General features: G+C 48.5%; 1 protein-coding gene across 1 annotated transcript in view; it reads left to right on the forward strand.

Annotated features, from left to right (window-relative positions):
• MAN2A1 (mannosidase alpha class 2A member 1) overlaps positions 1-20,158 on the forward strand; it is a 1,212,885-nt gene that overhangs the window by 244,580 nt on the left and 948,147 nt on the right. The window contains exon 4 of the mRNA XM_078675492.1: positions 18,361-18,532. Coding sequence (XP_078531618.1) covers positions 18,361-18,532 — 172 coding nt within the window. The remainder of the gene's footprint in view (positions 1-18,360; positions 18,533-20,158) is intronic.

Raw genomic sequence — 20,158 nt, forward strand, 5'->3', positions numbered from 1 at the left:
ACCAAATCTGGGAGGCCTCCCTCTTTTAATTTATTGTACGCCGACGATTTGATATTAATCAGTCAAACTCCAGTCGGCTTACAACACCTGCTTGACACCACGAACAATTTTGCCTTAAAAAACGGGTTAGAAATAAAACTAGAAAAGTCAAAAATAATGGTGTTAAACCACCGCAATCCAAAAAAATGACTGAAATGGCTGCTGGGTGAGAGATAACTCGAAGTCGTCAAAGATTACAAATATTTAGGAATTATCTTTGACAATAATGGATCGTACGACCAACAAAAAGAGGCGATTCAGAGACAAGGGACCCTGCTAGCAATCACCCTGAAAAATCTTAATAGCAAAATAACAGGATCAAACCTGCTTCCGCTGCTCGAGGTGCTCCAAGCAAAACTATTACCAACGATAACATATGGCAGCGAGGCCATGCGAGGGATGGAAGAAGAAACTCTGAATAAAACGGTCACCAAAGCCCTAAGAATAATCTTCAAGCTTCCAAAATACACCTCCCCAGCCCAATTAAGACTCAAATTTGGAATAGCAAACCAGACAATAAGCAGGAAGGCAGCGTATGTAAAAATCTGGTATAAAATAAAGAGCGCCGAGGCGGGATCACTGAACTCATTCCTATGGAAGGAAATATCAAGGAAAAACGGCTCCCCCGCAAAGGCCTACCTTCAATCCGGGATTAGCATGTTGGCCATGAAGAACATCTGGGAGTCAGGACTTCCTTTCAAAAACGTCAAAGACCTGGTAAATAAGCTGACCAAGCTTGTCTCCATTGAAAATGATAAAGAATGGTTAAACAAGAGGGCCCACAGCTGGTTTGTGATACAAAGCTAATCAAAATGCACGCCACAAATGTATCTCAGCACTAGCTTTTCCGGATCATTAAAGGATGCCTTCTTGGCACTGAGGATGGGGATTTTACCGGTTAAACCCCACATGCCGCCCTGGAAACGCACATTTGCAACCACATCATGCAGATTATGTGGCGAAACCAAAGAAGACATGCTACATCTTCTATGCATATGCAAGTCCCTAGACCGGGAGAGGAGAGAGTTGTTAAAATTGCATATAAACAAAATGCATATCCGGTCTTGTAGGCAGGCAGTGAAGGCGTGCTTCAAAGGGGCTAATGCTAAACTAATCTGCATCTTTGTCCGCTTCACAAACAAAACTTTCCACGGCAGCCTGAGCATAACTGTTTATGCCCAAGCCCTACAGTCCGGTAACTCTCCTCGACTCCCAGCACGCTCGAACATTAAGTTTAGCAGACTACAACCAAATAATAGATCATATGATCCACGAACACAGTCATTGCCCCTTGACCAGGGACTCATCTACACCCTTCACTCAAACTATACACTTCTATCGTAAATACTTTTTGTGTATTTTAACTGGTCAACTGTTCACTTTTTATTACCTTGTTTTTAAGAAATATGAAATTCTGCTATATATGTACTCCTTTAAATATTTTATATTGATGTATTGACTGCTAAGATTTTAATTAATCAAGCAATAAAGATTACTTACTTACCGAAGACAATAATGCAGCCTGTACCTACAAGGCTACACTGTCCAGTACTTCAACTAGAAATGCCAAGGATATAACACCAATAACACATTTAACACAATCTGTCAAGTTTCACCCATAGAGAAACTTTCCTCCCCTCACCAAATCCTTGGAATGATAGAGAGGAAGGTAAGGACAGACAAGCTTCCATAGGCTGCCATTATGTGTCTGGAAAAGGGATACCGTGCCTTTAAGGAACTCTCTGGAGACCCTCGGTATCCCAGCATGCTCAGCCCCTTCCTTTTACTTTCAGTTTTTTTTTCCGGCTCCTGCTAGCAGGACCCTGGAGAATTGAGCTCTCCCTTTTTGGGTGTTTTGTTAACTTTTTGGCACTTTTAAAGTGTTAAAGTGTGTTCACTTGATGTATTTTTGCCTTTTCTTCACTTTTCTGGTGATTGTGGCCACTCTTTTATCAAATATGCCTGCCTTATTTGAGAAATGTCCAGAGTGTGCCAGGAAGAATGCAAGATCTGATCCACACAGGATCTGTATCCTGTGTCTCCCTTCTTCTCATGTTCCTGGGACTTGTGGGATCTGCCTGCAGTTTTCAGTAGGACCCTGAAGGACAGAGAGAAGATCAGGCTCCAAGGACAGGAGCAAAGAAGACAGCAAGGTCAAGGTGGGTCTGGGCAGGAAGGGGCTTCTTTCTCTGCCCGTGCTGAGGCCTCTGGGGGGCTCCCCAGTAAGAAGAAGGCCATAAAACGCCACCGGTCTCCGTCGGCGTCGATAGCCTCGACGTTGGCGTCGAGAGGAATGACCACGGTCTGCTCCCCGTCTCCCCAGGGTTCTGGGTCGAAGCGACGTCGACGGTCGACGTCCAGGGGATTGACGTCGAGACCTCCGACGAGGTCGACGTCGAGAACTGCTTCCTCGTCGAGTCATCATCGACGTCGAGAGGGTTCGAGTAGGCGCAGGCGGTCGACGTCGAGGCGTCACCGTCGTTCACCATCGACGTCGACTCGACGTTCGGCGTCAAGAAGGAGATCATCGACGTCGAGAAGGAAATCGTCGATGTCGAGAAGGAGATCATCATCGACGTCGAGGAGGCGTTCATCGACGACGAGACGGCGTTCATCGACATCAAGACGGCATTCATCGACGTCGAGACGGCGTTCATCGACGTCAAAAAGGTGCTCAGCGTCGAGGAGGAGAGCATCGCCCTCCAGGAGGCGTTCCAAAGCCAGGACTGTGTCTTCGGTCACCACAAGTCCACAGTCGCGGCGGCGCCTTCGCTCGGCTGCCAGGGGTACGGCCTCTAGGTACCCCCCTTCAGATCAGGTGAAGAAGAGGAAGAGAGGGGAAGACTCACAAATTTATTCCCCTGCCAAGCCGAGGTCACCTACACCTCCTCCGTTACCTAAGGATCCTCCTCCACGTAACCCGACGCCGCCTCCTCCATCTGTTCCTTCCTCCACCTCCTACACCACCACCTCCGCCGAGGTCTGCCTCGTTACCGCATCTCCCGACGCCGCCTACGGGGCCACCGCAACCTAGGCTCCTGTTTAGGCCTCCACAGTGCCCTCCGCTGCGGCCTGTGGAACGTCCAAGGCCGCGGAGGTCGAGATCTCACTCCCGACGGAGGGATAGATCCAGGAGTCGCCGTTGCTCTTCTACAAGATCCAGACGGTGCCACAGGAGGGACCGGTCGAGGTCCCGCCACACGGATTCCTCTAGTGCCAGGGACTATTCACCTACCCTGATGGATTCCCCTCGGACTAGGGTGTCTCCAGTACATGACATAGTGTCCTTCAAGGACATGTTGCTACGAGGGGCGGCTAAGCTGGGCATCACGCTCACTGTGCCCGCGTCACTGACGTCCGTCATCTTCGAAACGCTGCACAAGAAGCAGTTGTCTCGCCCTTTGCTGCCCTTGGTGCCTGGGCTGGTAGAACCGGCCATGGAACTGTTCCTCACGCCTGCGTCTACGAGATCGGCACCTTCAAGGCTGCAGAAGAAATATAAGGCTCCTGACTCGGACCCAGCATTTCTCCGGGTGGATCCCACGCCTGACTCGGTGATTGTGACGGCAGCAAGAAAACAGCACGCCACCACCCCATCATCACCAGTGCCTTCTGACAAGGAGAGCCGCTGGATGGATTCGGCAGGCAGGAAGGTTTGCAGGACGGCCTCCACATCGATGAAGGCCGCGAGTGCCTCAGCCCTGTTGGGTCGTTACGATCGGGCTCTGTGGGAGTCCCTCCAACAGTTTGCGGAACACCTTCCCCGGGAGAAGAGGGAAGATTTCCAAAAGTCCTCGCTTAAGGTCTGATGGTTTCCAACCAGATGAGTGGAGCCCATTACCGAAGTAATCAACGCCTCATTAGGGACGGGGACGGTGCCACCTAATTGGAAGAGCGCAATAGTGAAAGCCCTCTTAAAAATACCTTCCCTAGACCCCCTAGATATGGCCAATTACAGGCCTATCTCGCTCCTCCCAGGACTTAGCAAAATTGCGGAAAAATTGGTTAACTTTCAGTTATCTAATTTTGTTGAGTCCAATGGCGTCTTAAGAAGCTCTCAAACAGGTTTTCGCCCGGGTCAAGGCACTGATACCGCCTTGCTGGCAGTCATGGAGGAGGCACGCTGCATTTTGGACTCAGGGGGATCAGTGGCAGTGATCCTCCTGGACCTGAGTGCAGCGTTCGACATTGTTAACCATCGAGTGTTACTCCAGAGACTGTCGGATGCCGGAGTGAGGGGGACTGCGCTGAATTGGCTTAGGTCATTTCTCAGCGAAAGATCTTTCCAGGTCTGGGAAGGGGGCGCACGATCGGCATCCACTCACCTCCATTGTGGCGTGCCTCAGGGCTCCTCCCTGAGCCCTACACTATTTAACGTGTATATGGCTCCCTTGGAGGAAGTGGTTGCTCCATTCAACATCAATATTGTGAGCTATGCCGACGACACCCAACTGGTGTTCGCCCTCTCCCAATCCACAGAAAACCCCCAGATACTTCACGCCTGCCTCTCAAAGGTCCATGCCTGGATGGGGGACTCAGCACTTAAACTGAATGGGTCCAAAACGGAGGTTATGCTTATGGGACCAAAAAACACCTCTCTCCCCTGCCTGGCCTGGCCCAGTTGCCTAGGTTCTCTTCCTGATCCAAAGGCTGAGATCAAGAGCCTGGGCATTTGGTTGGAGCAAGATCTCTCTCTCAGAACTCAGGCCTCCAAATTAGCGGGTGTTTGTTTTGGTCTCCTCCGATCGGTATGTAAGATACTACCTCTCATTCCGTTTTCATCCAGGAAACTCTTAATACAGGGCCTGATTATGTCTAGATTAAACTTTAGTAATGCGATCTACCTCGGTGCCCCTGAGAGCACTCTGAACAGACTCCAACAAGTTCAGAATGCGGCAGCACGAATGGTTTACAACATCCCGATGTCTCGTTCGGCAAAACCAGCACTGAGGGCGTTACACTGGCTGCCAATACGGGAAAGAATTAAATTTAAATCCCTTTGCCTGGCACATAAAATCTTGCAAGGCAAAGGCCCCCCGTCCTTCAAAAGATGGTGATCCCCTACAAAGCCAGTAGAACCCTACGTTCAGACCAGCTACATCTGATTGTTGTCCCTAGGGTGAAAAAGGCCCGATAAGGAGGAAGGAGATTTTCCGTTAATGTCCCTACCATCTGGAATGCCCTCCCTTTAGGTCTTCGCGCCGAACCCTGTCTTCTGCGCTTTCGTGAACAACTCAAAACTCTCCTCTTCTGCTAACCTGCTCTGTCTTTGCTTCTTCTGATTTTCTCTGTTGGCAAAGCGCCGGGATGCTCCAGGGTAACTGTGCGCTGTACAAAACCGATTTTTTAATAATAATAATAATAATAATTAGTTCGGCTGCGGATTCTTCCCTCTTGGCAGCCCACGGGTACTGCCATGGGGTCAACCTGAGGCGCCACGCCTGGCTGCGTCTTTCATCCGTGAAGCCTGAGGCGCAGCAGAAAGATGCTAACCTACCCTTTTCGGGCGAGACTATCTTCGGGAAACATGCGGACGACGAGATGGCCCGCATGAAGGCGGAGGCGGAAACCCTGACGGCTGTCGGGTTGGAAAAGCCTAAGGAACAGAAAAAGACCTTCCGCCCGTTCCAGAGGCGGTACGGGTCACAAGGCAGAGGGTAAGGTCAGCAGGCTGGACAGCAACAACAACAGCAACAGTTCCAGCGGAAACCGTTCCAAAAGCGCCAGAGGGGCCGAGGGGGTCAACAGTCTTCCTCCGCGACCAAAGGCCCGGCTGGGTCTAGGCCCTGAGGTGCTTCTTCCCCCTCATCCGTTACCCGCTCCGGTGGGGGAAGCATTCAACATTACCTGGCAGAGTGGAGAAACATTACTCAGGACAAGTGGGTGCTGAATATTGTTTGCAATGGATACAGTCTTCGTTTCACCAGCCCGCCTCCTGCAATTCCACCGGTCGGCTCGCAATTCCAACTACGCGAGCTCCAGGCGGAGGCCGATACCCTGTTAAGAAAAAGGGCGATAGAAGACGTCCCTCTGTCTCAAAGGGGAAAGGGTCTTTACTCACGCTTCTTCCTAGTACAGAAGAAGGACAAGAACGAGTTCAGACCCATTCTGGATTTGTGACAAGCAACCAAGTGGATTCTCAGGGAAAAGTTTTGCATGCTGTCTTTGCACCAGATTTATCCTCAGCTGCAGAGAGGAGACTGGCTGTGCGCGATAGATCTGCACGATGCGTACTTCCATGTGCCCATTGCACGGAAACATCTGAAGTTCCTGCGCTTCCTCGTCGGCGCCAATCACTATCAGTACACCGTACAGCCGTTTGGACTGAAGTCTGCACCCAGGACTTTTTCGAAATGCATGACTGTGGTAGCAGCGCACCTGAGAAAGAACAAGGTGTTTGTCTACCCGTACCTGGACGATTGGTTGACCAAAGCCTCCACCTTCCAGGAAGCGCAATTGCACTTCAACAGGACAGCAGTCCTGTTGAACTGTCTGGGTTTGCACATAAATCTGTCCAAGTCTGTCCCGATTCCTGTACAGTGCCTGCAGTACTTGGGAGCCTCCATCAATACGCTGTTGGCAAGCGTGTCTCCTTCGGAGGAGAGACGCTTATCCATCCTTCGGAAGGCTCAGGCTCTCATAGCTGCTCCATCTACAATAGGACGGTGTCTTCTCTACTGGGATCGATGGCCTCTTGTATCTTCCGCACTCCGCACGCGCGCCTACACATGAGGCCGCTACAGGAATGTTTGGAGGACCAGTGGGACCAGAGGAAAGGGTGTTGGGACGACCGGATTCAGTTGTCTCTTCACGCCCAACAGTCCCTGAGATGGTGGTGCTCAGCAGAGAATCTCCTCAGAGGGGTTCCTTTCCACAAGGACATCCCGACTCAGACTATCGTGACGGATGCGTCTCTCCTGGACTGGGGCGCGCATTCAGCCCATCTACAGATCCAGGGAACTTGGTCTCCGACAGAGTCCACGTATCCAGAAATTTCCTGGAACACTGAGCTGTTCACTTGGCACTGAAGGCCTTTCATCCGTCCTTCCAGACCAACTCCTTGCTTGTGCAGACCGACAATACGACCACGATGTATTACCTCAACAAGCAGGGGGGCTCGAGATCGCATACACTGTCACAGGAAGCGAAGGCGATCTGGCACTGGCTGCTAGCCAGAGGACTGACGATAACGGCAACTCATCTGCCTGGTGTGCAGAATGTTCAGGCGGACGCCCTCAGCAGGTTGCTTCACGAAAACCACGAGTGGGTCATAAACGACGAGGTGCTCGACGACATCTTCGCCATGTGGGGCACTCCAGAAGTGGATCTGTTTGCCACCGCAGAAAACAGCAAATGCAGCGACTTCACCTCGAGGTATTACCAGCCGGGGACTCTGGGGAACGCGTTATGGATCAGCTGGTCGAACAGCTTTCTGTACTCTTTTCCACCCATTCCCCTGATTCCAGCGGTGCTCATCAAGCTGGCCCGATCCAGGATGATCCTCATTGCGCCGGAATGGCCCAGACAGTGGTGGTTCACGGACCTGCTTCACCGGTCGATCCTACCTCATCGGCGACTGCCGTGTCAGCCGGACCTTCTCACGAAGTTCGGGGGGCAGATGGTGCACCCCAACCTCTCATCGTTGAGTTTGGCGGCATGGCTCCTGAGATAGTGCAATATGGCCACTTGAATCTTCCTGAGGATTGCATGGACAGATTGAAGGAGGCTAAGAGGCCATCTACTAGGACCTCTTATGCTTACAAATGGAAGAGATTCTGCATCTGGTGCATGTCTAAGAACTATGATCCGACGACCTGCAAGGAGGATGTTATCCTTCCATACCTTCTGCATCTAGCTCAGTCTGCCCTTAATTTTCATTCCATTAAGGTTCATCTAGCTGCATTGACTGCTTACAGAAAATGCCCTTCACAGACATCCTTCTTCCAGATTCCTTTGATTAAGGATTTTTTGGAAGGGTTGAAGAAGGTGTTCCCTCCTGTTCGGCTTCCTTCGCCTTCATGGGAACTGAATGTGGTGCTGTCCAGGCTGATGAAGGAACCCTTCGAGCCTATTCATAAGGCTTCACTGCAGCACCTGTCTTGGAAGGCGGCATTCCTTGTGGCCATTACTTCGGCCGGCAGGGTGAGTGAAATTCAGGCATTGTGTTGCAAGGAACCTTATACTGTATTTCATGCTGCTAAGGTTGTTATGCGTACTCACCCTAAGTTCCTTCCCAAGGTGATTTCTGATTTTCAACTCCAGCGGAACGGTCTCTTCATTCCCTGGATGTCAGAAGGATGTTGAAATTCTATCTGGATAAGACCAAGGATATTCGTAGATCCGACCAGCTGTTTGTCAACTATTGTTCGGTTAGAACTGGTCTGGCTACTTCCAAACAGTCCATCTCTAGGTGGATTGTGTGATCTATCCAGCTCTGTTATCAGAAAGCGAATAAGATCTTAGGGGGTAAGCCTAAGGCTCATTCTACCAGGGGCAAAGCAGCTACAACAGCTTTGCTTCTAAATGTTCCCATTGCAGAGATCCGCAGGGCGGCCACTTGGAAGTCGGTCCACACCTTTGCTAAGCACTACTGTCTGGACTCGGATGCCAGAGCAGATGCTCAGGTTGGGCAGGCTTCGCTGCGGAATTTGTTCGCACAATAGTGGTGTTGTCTATATTTCTCCACCGCCGGGTTGTTTTTGGATGGGCTTGCCATTCTATTCACTAGATTATTACTATACACAGAGATCTCCTACTACAGAAGGAGTAGTTTCTTACCTGTAACTCCAGTTCTGTAGTAGGGGTATCTCTGTTATAGTCATAAGCGCCCGCCCTCCTCCCCGGTGGAGAAAATGGTACTGGTATGTATGCTACAGGCCTTGCTTTATGCACCTTCAAAGAGAACTGAAAGTAAAAGGAAGGGCCTGAGCATGCTGGGATATCGAGGGTCTCCAGACAGTTCCTTAAAGGCACAGTATCCCTTTTCCAGACACATAATGGCAGCCTATGGAGGCTTGTCTGTCCGTACCTTCCTCTCTATCATTCCAAGGATTTGGTGAGGGGAGGAAAGTTTCTCTATGGGTGAAACTTGACAGATTGTGTTAAATGTGTTATTGGTGTTATATCCTTGGCATTTCTAGTTGAAGTACTGGACAGTGTAGCCTTGTAAGTACAGGCTGCCTTATAGTCTTTAATTTTCTCTTAAGTGTCTATGCAGGACTACAATGAAGACAGTTTAAGAGATTATTTTTGATTGCTCGGGGTCCACGCACATGGGCGGGACTATTCACTAGATTATGACTATAACAGAGATACCCCTACTACAGAACTGGAGTTACAGGTAAGAAACTACTCCATCTAGGGCATGGCGGAGTTGTAAATATCTGTAAAACTGGGACGGGTGAAGCAAATGTCTGGTTTGCAAGTCTGCAAAACAGTGAATATGGTCACTGACCCACACGTCTCCAAGCTGTGAGATGCCAATGAGGTCCCAGCTCTTAAAACCTTCAAGGCCCCCACCTCCTGCAACCATGTACCCTGCCATAAGGGTGTCTGCTAAGTCAGTTTGTCCTTCAATTGGGTGTGTCGTAGGAAGGCCGCCAGGCTAGAATGACTGTTCGGTTCACCGTGGGGAGGTCCCTGGGAATGGGAGATCCGTACATCATAGCCTGAACTTGAGAGACGCCTAAATCTTTAAGTTTGGTTCTGTAAGCAGGGTCAGACCCCCCCCCCTCCGTTGAACCAGTCATGTAGTACCAGGAGGCGGGTTGCAAGATGTTATAAGTTTAAGTACAGGTCAAAAGGGTCGGATCTGGTAGCACGGGAGCCCCATACGCGGCCGTAGGCCATTCCAGAGAAACCTTATAATTAGACGGTCTATTCCCTTGAACCAGGCTCGAGGGACATGAAATGCAGTATTTTGAATTAAGATAGAGTAATCTGGGGAGGATCATCATTTTAAATAGCACTTTTCTCCCTAGACGTTTAAGTGGGAGTTTTTGCCACTTCTGCAGGTCCAGCTTGGTTTTAGCGACAGAGGAGTCACGTAGAGTGCCCAGGCTAGGTAGGTAAGTAGGGCGACCCATATACCTAAATATTTGAAGGATTGCTGTCTGATAGGGATCGTGGATTGCCAATCAAAACATTCCTGTGAGAGATACAGGGGAACTAGAGTAGACTTGGCCGAGTTCAGGCGCAGCCCCGAGACCCGTTCAAAGGACTACAATATATGCAGGCATCTAAGACCAGATCGGGCCAGGTCCACAAGAAATAGCAGGACATCATCTGCATTTAAAGTAATGTTGTCATCATGTGATCCTGCTCAATTCCAGCCCCAAGCCCGGTTATCCGAGCTGATGAGATTGGCAAGAGGCTCCATTGCCAAATCGAAGAGGAGGGGCTAGAGGGGACAGCCCTGACACATCCCTCTTCTGATTGGAAAGATGTTGAAGAGCGCTCCATTGACAAGCACCCGTGCAGTTGGTTTGGAGTAAAGGATGTTAACCATACGGCAGAATTTAGGGCCCATGCCCATAACCAATAGGACATCCTCCAAACAGCCCCAGTCGACCGAGTCAAATGCTTTCTCGAAATCGACTAGGAGGAGCGCCATGTATGGGGTCAGCGACTGTCAGTTGCCAAGGCTAGATGCAGACGCCTCAGGCAATGTCTGGTAATCCGTGCTGGCACTGGTCAGGGTGGACCAACTTACTAAGGTGTGGCCTAAGGCGCTGAGCTAGAACTGTGGCGTATATTTTAACTTCAGTGTTAATTAGCAAAATGGGGTGGGAGTCAGTACATGCTGGTGAAGGTGGTTGCGTTTTGAGAATGATAGCTATTGTGGCTGTGTTCGTTTCCGGAGGGAAAGAGCCTTCTACTATGGCCTCCTCACATAGGTCCGCAAGGTGAGGGACAAGTATGTTGCGGTAAACAGAGTAATATTCTTGTGGGTAGCCGTCCGGGCCAGGGGTTTTGCCGGGCGCGACCAGCAAAAGGGCGTCTTGTATTTCTTAGCATTTGATCAGACTTTCCATTCCATCTGACTCAACTGGTGTGAGTTTGGGAAGGCGAAGGTCTTCCAGAGTGATCAGCTCTGTCAGTGAGCACTCTGGTTTCCGGGTAAAGTATAGGCCTGAGTAAAAGTCTGGACATTGAGGGTTTCTTCGCCCATAGATCCGGAGAGGGCTACAAAACGTTAATTGGGGTCTCTGGTAATTTGAATAGGTACGAAATGTAGGTTGCTCTTTAAAAGTATTGCAACCCCGCGTGAAGCCTGAGTGCCAGGATCTATCAAATCCGTACCTTGCAAGGAAGGGACAGAGATTGCCCATGAGGTGGGTTTCCTGCCACATGAGAATATCGGGGCGTGTCTTTGGGCATGTTGCAGTACCGCGGTCCACTTGATCCTGTCTAACAGGCCATTCACGTTCCACGAAATGATACGGAGAGAGTCCCCTTTGTATGTCATTGTGTCGTGGTCAATGGGAGAAGCCTGTAGTGTCTCGGGGGTCTGCTGTGCAGTATGTGCCTTGAATGCTGAGATGTGAGAACTATGTGTTTTGCCTGTTGATGTGCACATGTGGTGCTGTGTCATACTATTGTGGAGCTTGGATGCTGTGAACTTTGAGTTGTTGAACAACTAGTAACTTGGGACAGCAGCTCCAAACCCTCCCCCGGCCCTATACTACGTAAACAGCACAATTTGTCACCCTATAACTGTTGAGTTGAACTAAACTATAACGTTTAGAGTCAATGAAGCGTGGTGGACCCCTCCTTGTTATAGGATCAGAGTATGCATCAGCAGAAGTATCTGATTGGTTTGGAGTTTCACCATTGTTCAACTGGGTGTGTTCTAGTGTGACGGGTTCAGTTCGTGGTGCTCTGTGGGAGCTTCAGCTGGGGATAGCTGGGCTACGGGAGAGATCAGAGTCAGTAGAGTTTATGACCACAATTTTGGATGAGATGCTTTATGTAGGCGAACGATCTCGGGACCAGAGCCCCGCGGACGGTGGGGTCCAGGTGACAGGTCTTGGCACTTGGAATTTGGGGATACAGTCACTGGTGAGCCCAGTCTGGCCCCGCCTGCCTTCTGGCCCCTGCGGGACTCGTGGAGCAGGGTTTGGGCTACTGGGGTCTAACCCGTAGATCTGAGTCGGAAGGGACGCTCCTCTGTCAGCCAGGTCCAGGCCGCTTTGGGGCTGTCAAAGAACTGTGTTTTCTTGCTGGAAAGAGTAGCCGGTACTGTAGATTGAGGGTGCATTTTTTTCACTTCCGTATAGGATCGTCTCTGTGTTTGAACTTCCCTGGTGTAATCCGTAAATATCATGATGGGGTGATTTTGAAAAGGTACGGTTTTCCGGACACAAGCTTGTTGCAGGATCAGGTCCCTGTCTTTAAAGTTGAGGATCCATGCTATAATGGGTCGGTGCCGGGTACCCGGGGGAGCTTTTGGAGCCGGGGAGCGGTGTACTCGTTCTACCGTGAACCAAGTAGAGAGCATGTCTTTGGGCATTCACAAATGTATCCAGTTCTCGATGAATGCTTCCATCGGTCCGTGTTCTACGCCCCCTGAAAATCCCACCAGACGCAGATTGTTGCGTCTTGATCTGTTATCAGCATCTTCTGCCCTCCTGTAAACTTCTTTGGCTTGAGTTTGCAGTCCGGTCATCTATTCCTTCAGACTTGTAACATCACCTTCGACAGAGGAGATGCAAGATTCATTTTCCGTGATCCTGGCTGTTGCGTTGCGGAGGTCCTGCTGGAGCAGGGCGATGTCGACTTGAACCGCTCCAATTTTATTATCGACGAGGCCTGTGAGGTGGAGATGGCTTGTAGGATTGTGTTGAGTTCTCCACTCGTTTGTGAGGCGGCCCTCTGCAGCCTCGGATCGAGTCCCATTCTCGTTAGCAGTGTATTGGTCCATTTTAGTCTTTGTCGCAGGTGGTTTCGAACCCCGGTCTTTCACCATGGCCGGGAAGTCCAGGGAGGGTCTACGGAGGACATTAGTATTGCTAGCCATTAGAGGGTATTGGCTGGTTCGCATAGGTGGTGTGTGCCTTTGTGAATCACTTGCGACCTCCCAGTGTGAAGGGGTCACTGCGTGCTTCCTAATTGGGATCACAACAGCAATCCGGTAAATGTACAGTGAGTAGGGAGATAATCTTCCACTGCGCAGCTATGTTTCGGTCGGGGTGAGGGCTGGTCAACTCCAGTTGGTATTCGGGTGCGCCCGAGTACTAAGTGCCACTTAGTGTTATTGCGTGTGATAATTCGTAATGCGACCAGGGATGAAGGCAGGGTAAGCGATTGTTCCATGCTAGTCCTCTTAGCAGGCGTTTCTGGCAGCCGTCAGCCACCTAGGTACTGGTCTAGGTGCAGCTGTGTCGTGGTCAGACAGGAGGAGAGCACTCGCTTCTTCCTAGTGAAGCCGTTTGCACACAGAGTTGTTGGGCCCTATCAGGCAGGGGGGGGCAACAGCCCGCCGCTGCGTGACTTTGCAGCTGGTCCCTCCACCCGCACGGGTCCGGGTGTCGCACCTCCACTGGGTCGCAATGACAGCCAGACAAGTCTCACCGCGCCCCGGGGGGTTCTTCTCTACAGTAAAACTATGCCACGGAAGGGACGGTGGGAGGTCAGTCTAGCCGCTCAGAAGTTCGACCAGAGCTCAGCGCGCACTTCGCTCGCCGCATGCAGGGCCCCGCCAAGGGTTCAGGAGCTGGGTCGGGGCAGATGAAAGGTAGGTATCCCTCGTGGCCTGGTTGGCGTACCAAGTCTAGGACTGTGAGGGTTCGACAGGGCGGGGTGTGGTCCCAGAAGCTCACAAATGTTTTCGTAAAAATTTAAAACCTGGCTTTTCCCTCCAATCGCTAATTAGTCTCGGATTGTTGTCTATCCTATCGTCCTTTTCGTTGCTAGCGCCATGAGACCTCACGGTGAGTTGTGCGCTATATAAGAACATCTGACATCTGACCACTGCACAATCTCGCAGTCGACCCCTCCGCCCACGGCCGTCCAGGTATTGCCATGCCAGGCTGCTCAGGAGGTCTGGTTGGGTGCCCACTTGTCAGTAGAGCTTAAAGCCCAAGGTCCAGGACAAGTGTTGTGCCCGTGTCTCTTCAATATTAGCAGGGAGGAGGAAGGGGTCTTCCTGGCGGAGCTCAGCTAAGCGAGCGAGGGGTCCAGGCCCAGGGTTTCAGTAGTGCAGGGCAGGGCGCACCTCAGGCAAACAGACCTTCAAGCTGTGGGGTACAGTAATGATCTAGAGTAACCCCGGGGGAGTTTCACAGGTGGAAGAAGGGGCAGGGGGTAAGTCTCTCGTAAGATCCCCGCTGCTCGATTATGGCAGCCGATCCACCCTGTTGCCGTTCCTTCCCCACTATGGGACCATTTGAATGCAGTTCCTCGAGGCCACGGCTGCACCTGCACCAAGATGGGAGGATTTAAGCAGGTGCAGGCCTCCTCTCCCTTACGTGCCGCAGCCTGCCGCACTCACCAGGCCACACGAAGTCCGGGCAGTGGGTGCTCCGTACGTGTCGGCGGGCCCATATTTCTCGTGTCTACAGGGCTGGAGGGTGACTGCAGGCCTCAGTACTTCATTTAGGCCCTTAGCGGTCTCTGCCAGGCCCCGGAGGCTGCCTCCCGCCCGCAGGATCTTAGCGCCGGAAGGGAGGGGGGGGGAACCCCTTCAAAGGGTCCCCGCTGCCCAAAACAGCAGCCGATCCCCCAGCCTTTGTCTTGCCTGTCAGCCAGGCGCAGTCACCGCAGGCTCAAGCCCCGCACCAGCCTCACCTCAGACCACGCTCCAGATCTCCCTCCTCTGGGCTGCAGGGAACAAGGATCGCTGTGCGGCTCCGCAGCTCGTCCATGCCCGGTGAGTCGGCTCACCACCTCTGCCTGTCAGCAGGGCACAGTACATTATAGGGGGGGCTGATCTGCAGTAGGGGATATTTCTGTTATTAGGTCCCAGTGTCCAGGCACGGGTCACAGCCTCAATGCGCGGTGAGCGGGCACCGCCATTTTGACTTCGGGGCGTCCGGAGATCTGGGATCAAAACCAGACGCTGTGCCCGATTCTGCAGTGTTTCCTCGCTACTAGTGGGCAGCCCGGTTTATTCTATGGTGCTGGCAATGAGTTAGGGGAATGGATGGTTGACAATGGTGATGGATTCTGGAACGGATGACAGAGGGGTCCGGAGCGCCCTTAGAGTGCGACAGCCATCTTGACCCTCCAAGCCACACCTAATGTTTGTCTTTAAACTGTCCTGCGCACAGACAACATCAAATTCTTGCATCATTTTTAGTGTTACTTTTGACAGAAAAATGTCAGTCTTCTTAAGAAAAGGTATTTTCAGACATTGTGACTTCTGGCCTGTCAGGAACCTCATAAGCATTGCCTCTACTGCTTTATTCAAAGCATAAGGCCAAGGATTGTAACTATTTCCTACACATCAGTAGGTCTGACATTTCTGAACTGTACACCTTAATTCGTTATGACCTTCTATGCATCCCTGGAATGTACATCTCCAGGACTTGGAAGTCTTAGAAAGATGGGCACCACAAGACACCGACCTGCACATCAATCTTCTTTGGTTGAATGATGGGATTCTGTCTTCAGTCTTTCCTCCCCAGAATAAACGGTTCCTCTGTAGCACAGACAACATGAAGGCCATGTATTTTAGCAATATGTATTAATTATTTACTCTGTGTAGGTTCCATCTCTTGTAATGTTTCTTTTGTGGTAAGGTGTGTTTATAATTAATTACCTGCACCGTGCATGTGTTTTCAGTGCTTTGCTGTAATATATCAGGTTGCATACCCAATGTGAGGTGGTTTTATACTTGCGTGGGAAGTAATAAATGTACTCTGGTTGTATTGTCTTGTGTTGGAGAACAACTAAGGATGTTAATGAATACTTCCTATTGGTGTGGAGGTGCTTTTTTATTGCCCTATGTGCAAACGAGGATTATGTGTTTCTGGTTTAGCGTCGCATATTGTTTGGGGGGTTATCTTTTCTCTTAGTAGATTTACTATCATGCTGTAGAATGTGGTGTTAGTGTTATGTATGTTTCCCAGTTGCTTGTCGTTGGAGAGTTCAGTTGAGAGTGGTGATGCCAAAACGTGGTCAGGCTTTAGTGCACCATACTGCATGTATCTTGTAAAAAGTAGCTAAGAACAAACAAAAGGCAACTTTTTTTTAACAGATGCCTGTATGTTCAGTTTGTTATATGCATTATAAGATTTGCAAAGCAGCAAATTGACACACTGTGCATAGGTTCTGTGGACTCTTCTGCTTTGATTCAATTGTATGTGAAGACACATGGGACAAGTCGTTCAGAGAAATCAGTCAATCTGGAATAAAACACCTCAGTCCTTTCGATGTAATGCTACTTAATTCTCTATCCAAGGCAATTGAATCTAGTAAGAAATAAACAACGCTGCATAAGAAATGTATTCACTGTACCAATAGTTAGATCTACAGCATGTGTCTCTTTTAAAGATTAGCTTCCTTCCAACCCACTTACTATAGGCACGGTATTCCTAATCTGTAAGAGAACACTCCTTTACTGTAAACTTAAATTCTAAACCGTATGTTCTTCTTTTGTATATCACCATAACTTGTTTATTTTACTTGTCTTTGTTTTAAGGAATCTGGTGATTTTTCAGTGTGCATCCCATTGTATTTTTTCTGTGTCATTAGTAAGTTATAGGGCCATTGCTTATAGGTGACCAAAGCTAGCAATGCTTTGTGAATGTGATTTAAGGTCCATGCTTGATGGTCGGGAATATTTAAAACATTAGCTGGCACATGCATCAAAGCTTTTTGCGATCACAAACGGTGAGATTCGCAGAAAACACCCGTTTGCGATCCCAAAATTAGCTTTTGCGATGCATCAAGGGTCAAGGCCCTCGCAATTTGAGAATTCGCAATTAATTGTGAGTTCTCAAATTGCGATTGCATTTAAGGACACGAAAATTAAGATTCCTTAAATGCAATGCATTAAAGTACAATAATTAACAATTTCGCTAATAGGGGGCACAAATTACCATGAAGTTGAACTTCATGGTAATTTGCAAAAACTTTGAAAAGTGCACTAAAGTGCAATTTTCAAAGTTTCATTTCACACACACACATGCCCTTGGGACATCTGTGTGTGCAAGATTTACTCAAATGCAGATTTCTGGGGTGCAACAGGGTGTCCTTTTGACACCCTGGCACCCTTGATATTGCATTCTCAATTTGCGATTCTCTAATTGAGAATTGCAAATTGAGAATGTCTTCTCATTCATTCCTATGGGCCTCTAGGCCCATAGGGATGAATAGGGAGGTATTCCTTAATTGCTACTCGCAATTTGTGAGTCGCAATTAAGGAATGTTTAGAAATCGCTATTTTTCAAGCGATTTCTACATGCGATTCCTTAATTCTGATTCCTTAAAAATCGCAATTAAGAAATCGCAAAAGCCAACATTGATGCATGTGCCTGTAGAATCTTTGAAAATTCAGCAGTAGGCATAGGCCTAATGTAGAAAAGTGGCTAGCCACAGCACAATGTTCGTTGATAGCATGCCTCTCGCTTTGCCATATAAGCAGTGCATAACACCCTCGTACCACAAAGAGACTATTCACAAAACATTGACATCCTTCCACTTATGTAATATTAAATTTGCAGGAATCAGCTTGCAGCCCCTTCTAATCTTTTGCAAATGCTGCTATGGAGGCCTGTATGGGGTAGTATTCACTGTCAAAGTTCTGTATTGCAATCCTGTCCCTTTACACGAACCAGAGCTGCAATTAAAAAATAAATATGTTAATTAAAAAAGAACGGCCATGATGCACCTGCTCCCGCAGTGACTGAGCCTAAGTTAACAAAGTGGAAAATATCCCTTATGGTGAGGTGTCTGTATTTAATCAATGGTTTGCACATACAGTTGTAGTTTCAAAGCATTGATAAATGTAATTGTGATTGATAAAGAGAAGGTAACCCACATTTTATTCCCTCTCCTTTTGAATTGCTAGGAGCCATACATTGCTTATCGAGAGTCAGTCATTTCTGACTCGGTGTGCCTTTAGTACTTTGAGACTTGTGGTTTTGCTTTCACCAAGCATGTGATTTAGTGCACCCGTAGGCTTTGTAACTGCAGAATAATTTAATATTACAGACCTCTCGTAATACATATATGTAGCATTTTCATAAGTAGAAGGGCATGTGTTAAAAATCTAAATCTATGATTAGTGAAAGAAACTTAATTCTTTCACTAAGGTATGGGAGTATGTATATCCTAAATAACCATTAAAATCTATTGTGCATATATTTCTATTTCTAGGATGGGTGAAGACATTTGATGATTATTTTCGAGATCAGACACAGCACATCCTCAATAATATGGTGATCAAGCTTCAGGAAGATCGAAAGAGGAAGTTTGTGTGGGCTGAAATATCTTATTTTTCAAAATGGTGGGACGGAATTGATAGCCAAAAAAAAGATGCTGTTAAAAGGTTTGTAACAATTTATTCAGCATTAGATATTTTTTTGTTTAGTGATATTTAATGTAATTTAACTCAGGGCATATTTTTCATTGTAACAATTTTTACAGGGATAAAAAAAATGCACGTCCCAACATCTCTTAAGTTTTGTTTTTGTGTATACAAATATCTATATCAAAACAATGCCCTTTCACACTTAAAGGAGAAAAGGTTCCACAAGTGTGTTGTACGCCTCTTCCATATCGATTAGATGTTTGTATGTGGCTAATCTCGGGTCTTCAGTGCTCTCGGCCTTATAGTCCTGTAACAATGTACATACATAATATTGAAGTATAATGATATAAAGCAGAGGTCTTCAAACTTTTTGATGCCGAGACCCCCTTGTAAAACCTTTTTAGGCGTAAGGACCCCCTTACGACAAAAGATTCTAGAAACTGGTACTCCTCATCATCAACAACTATCGACAACCATAAATGCGCCTGTTAGACCTCATCACATCCATCCATCCATCATTCATCCACCCACACTTTCACACATCCATCCATCCTTCATCCATCCACCCTTACATCCTTCCATCCATACGTCCATCCTTTACCTATCCACCCATCTATTCATCCACCCACCTTTTCACACATCCATCCATCATGCATCCATGCAACCTTTTACCCATCCATCCATACATCCATCCTTCATCCATCCACCCTTTCATCCTTCCATCCATACATCCATCCACCATTTCACCTATCCATCCTTCATCCATCCACCCTTTCATTATTCCATCCATACATCCATCCACCCTTTCATCCATACATCCATCCTTCATCCACCCACCCATTCATCCATCCATCCACCCATCATTCATCCCCCCACCTTTTCACACATCCATCCATGCATCCATCATTCATCCATGCAACCTTTTATCCACCCATACATCCATCCTTCATCCATCTACCTTTTTGTCCTTCCATCCATACATACATCCTTCATCCATCCACCCTTTCATCCATCCATCCTTCATCCATCCACCTACCCTTTCATCCATCCATCCATCCATCCACCCATCATTCATCCCCCACCTTTTCACACATCCATCCATACATCCATCCTTCATCCAGCCACCCTTTCATCCATCCATTCACCCATCATTCATCAACCCACCTTTTCACACATCCATCATTCATCCATGCAACCTTTTTATCCATCCATACATCCATCCTTCATCCATCTACCTTTTTGTCCTTCCATCCATACATACATCCTTCATCCATCCACCCTTTCATCCATCCATCCTTCATCCATCCACCCTTTCATCCATCCATCCATCCATCATTCATCCATGCAACCTTGTATCCATTCATACATCCATCCTTCATCCATCTACCCTTTTGTCCATCCATCCATACATACATCCTTCATCCATCCACCCTTTCATCCATCCATCCACCCACCTTTTCACACATCCACCCATCCTTCATCCAGCCATCCACCCTTTCATCTTTACATCCATCCACTCATCAGTCATCCACCCACGTTTTCACACATCCATCTATTCATCCCTACATCCACCCATCCATCCTTCATCCTTCCTTCCATCCATCCATCCATCCACCCACCCTTCCATCCATCCATCCACACATA

Source organism: Lissotriton helveticus, chromosome 2_1 (genome assembly GCF_964261635.1).
Source record: "Lissotriton helveticus chromosome 2_1, aLisHel1.1, whole genome shotgun sequence".
NCBI lineage: Eukaryota > Metazoa > Chordata > Amphibia > Caudata > Salamandridae > Lissotriton > Lissotriton helveticus.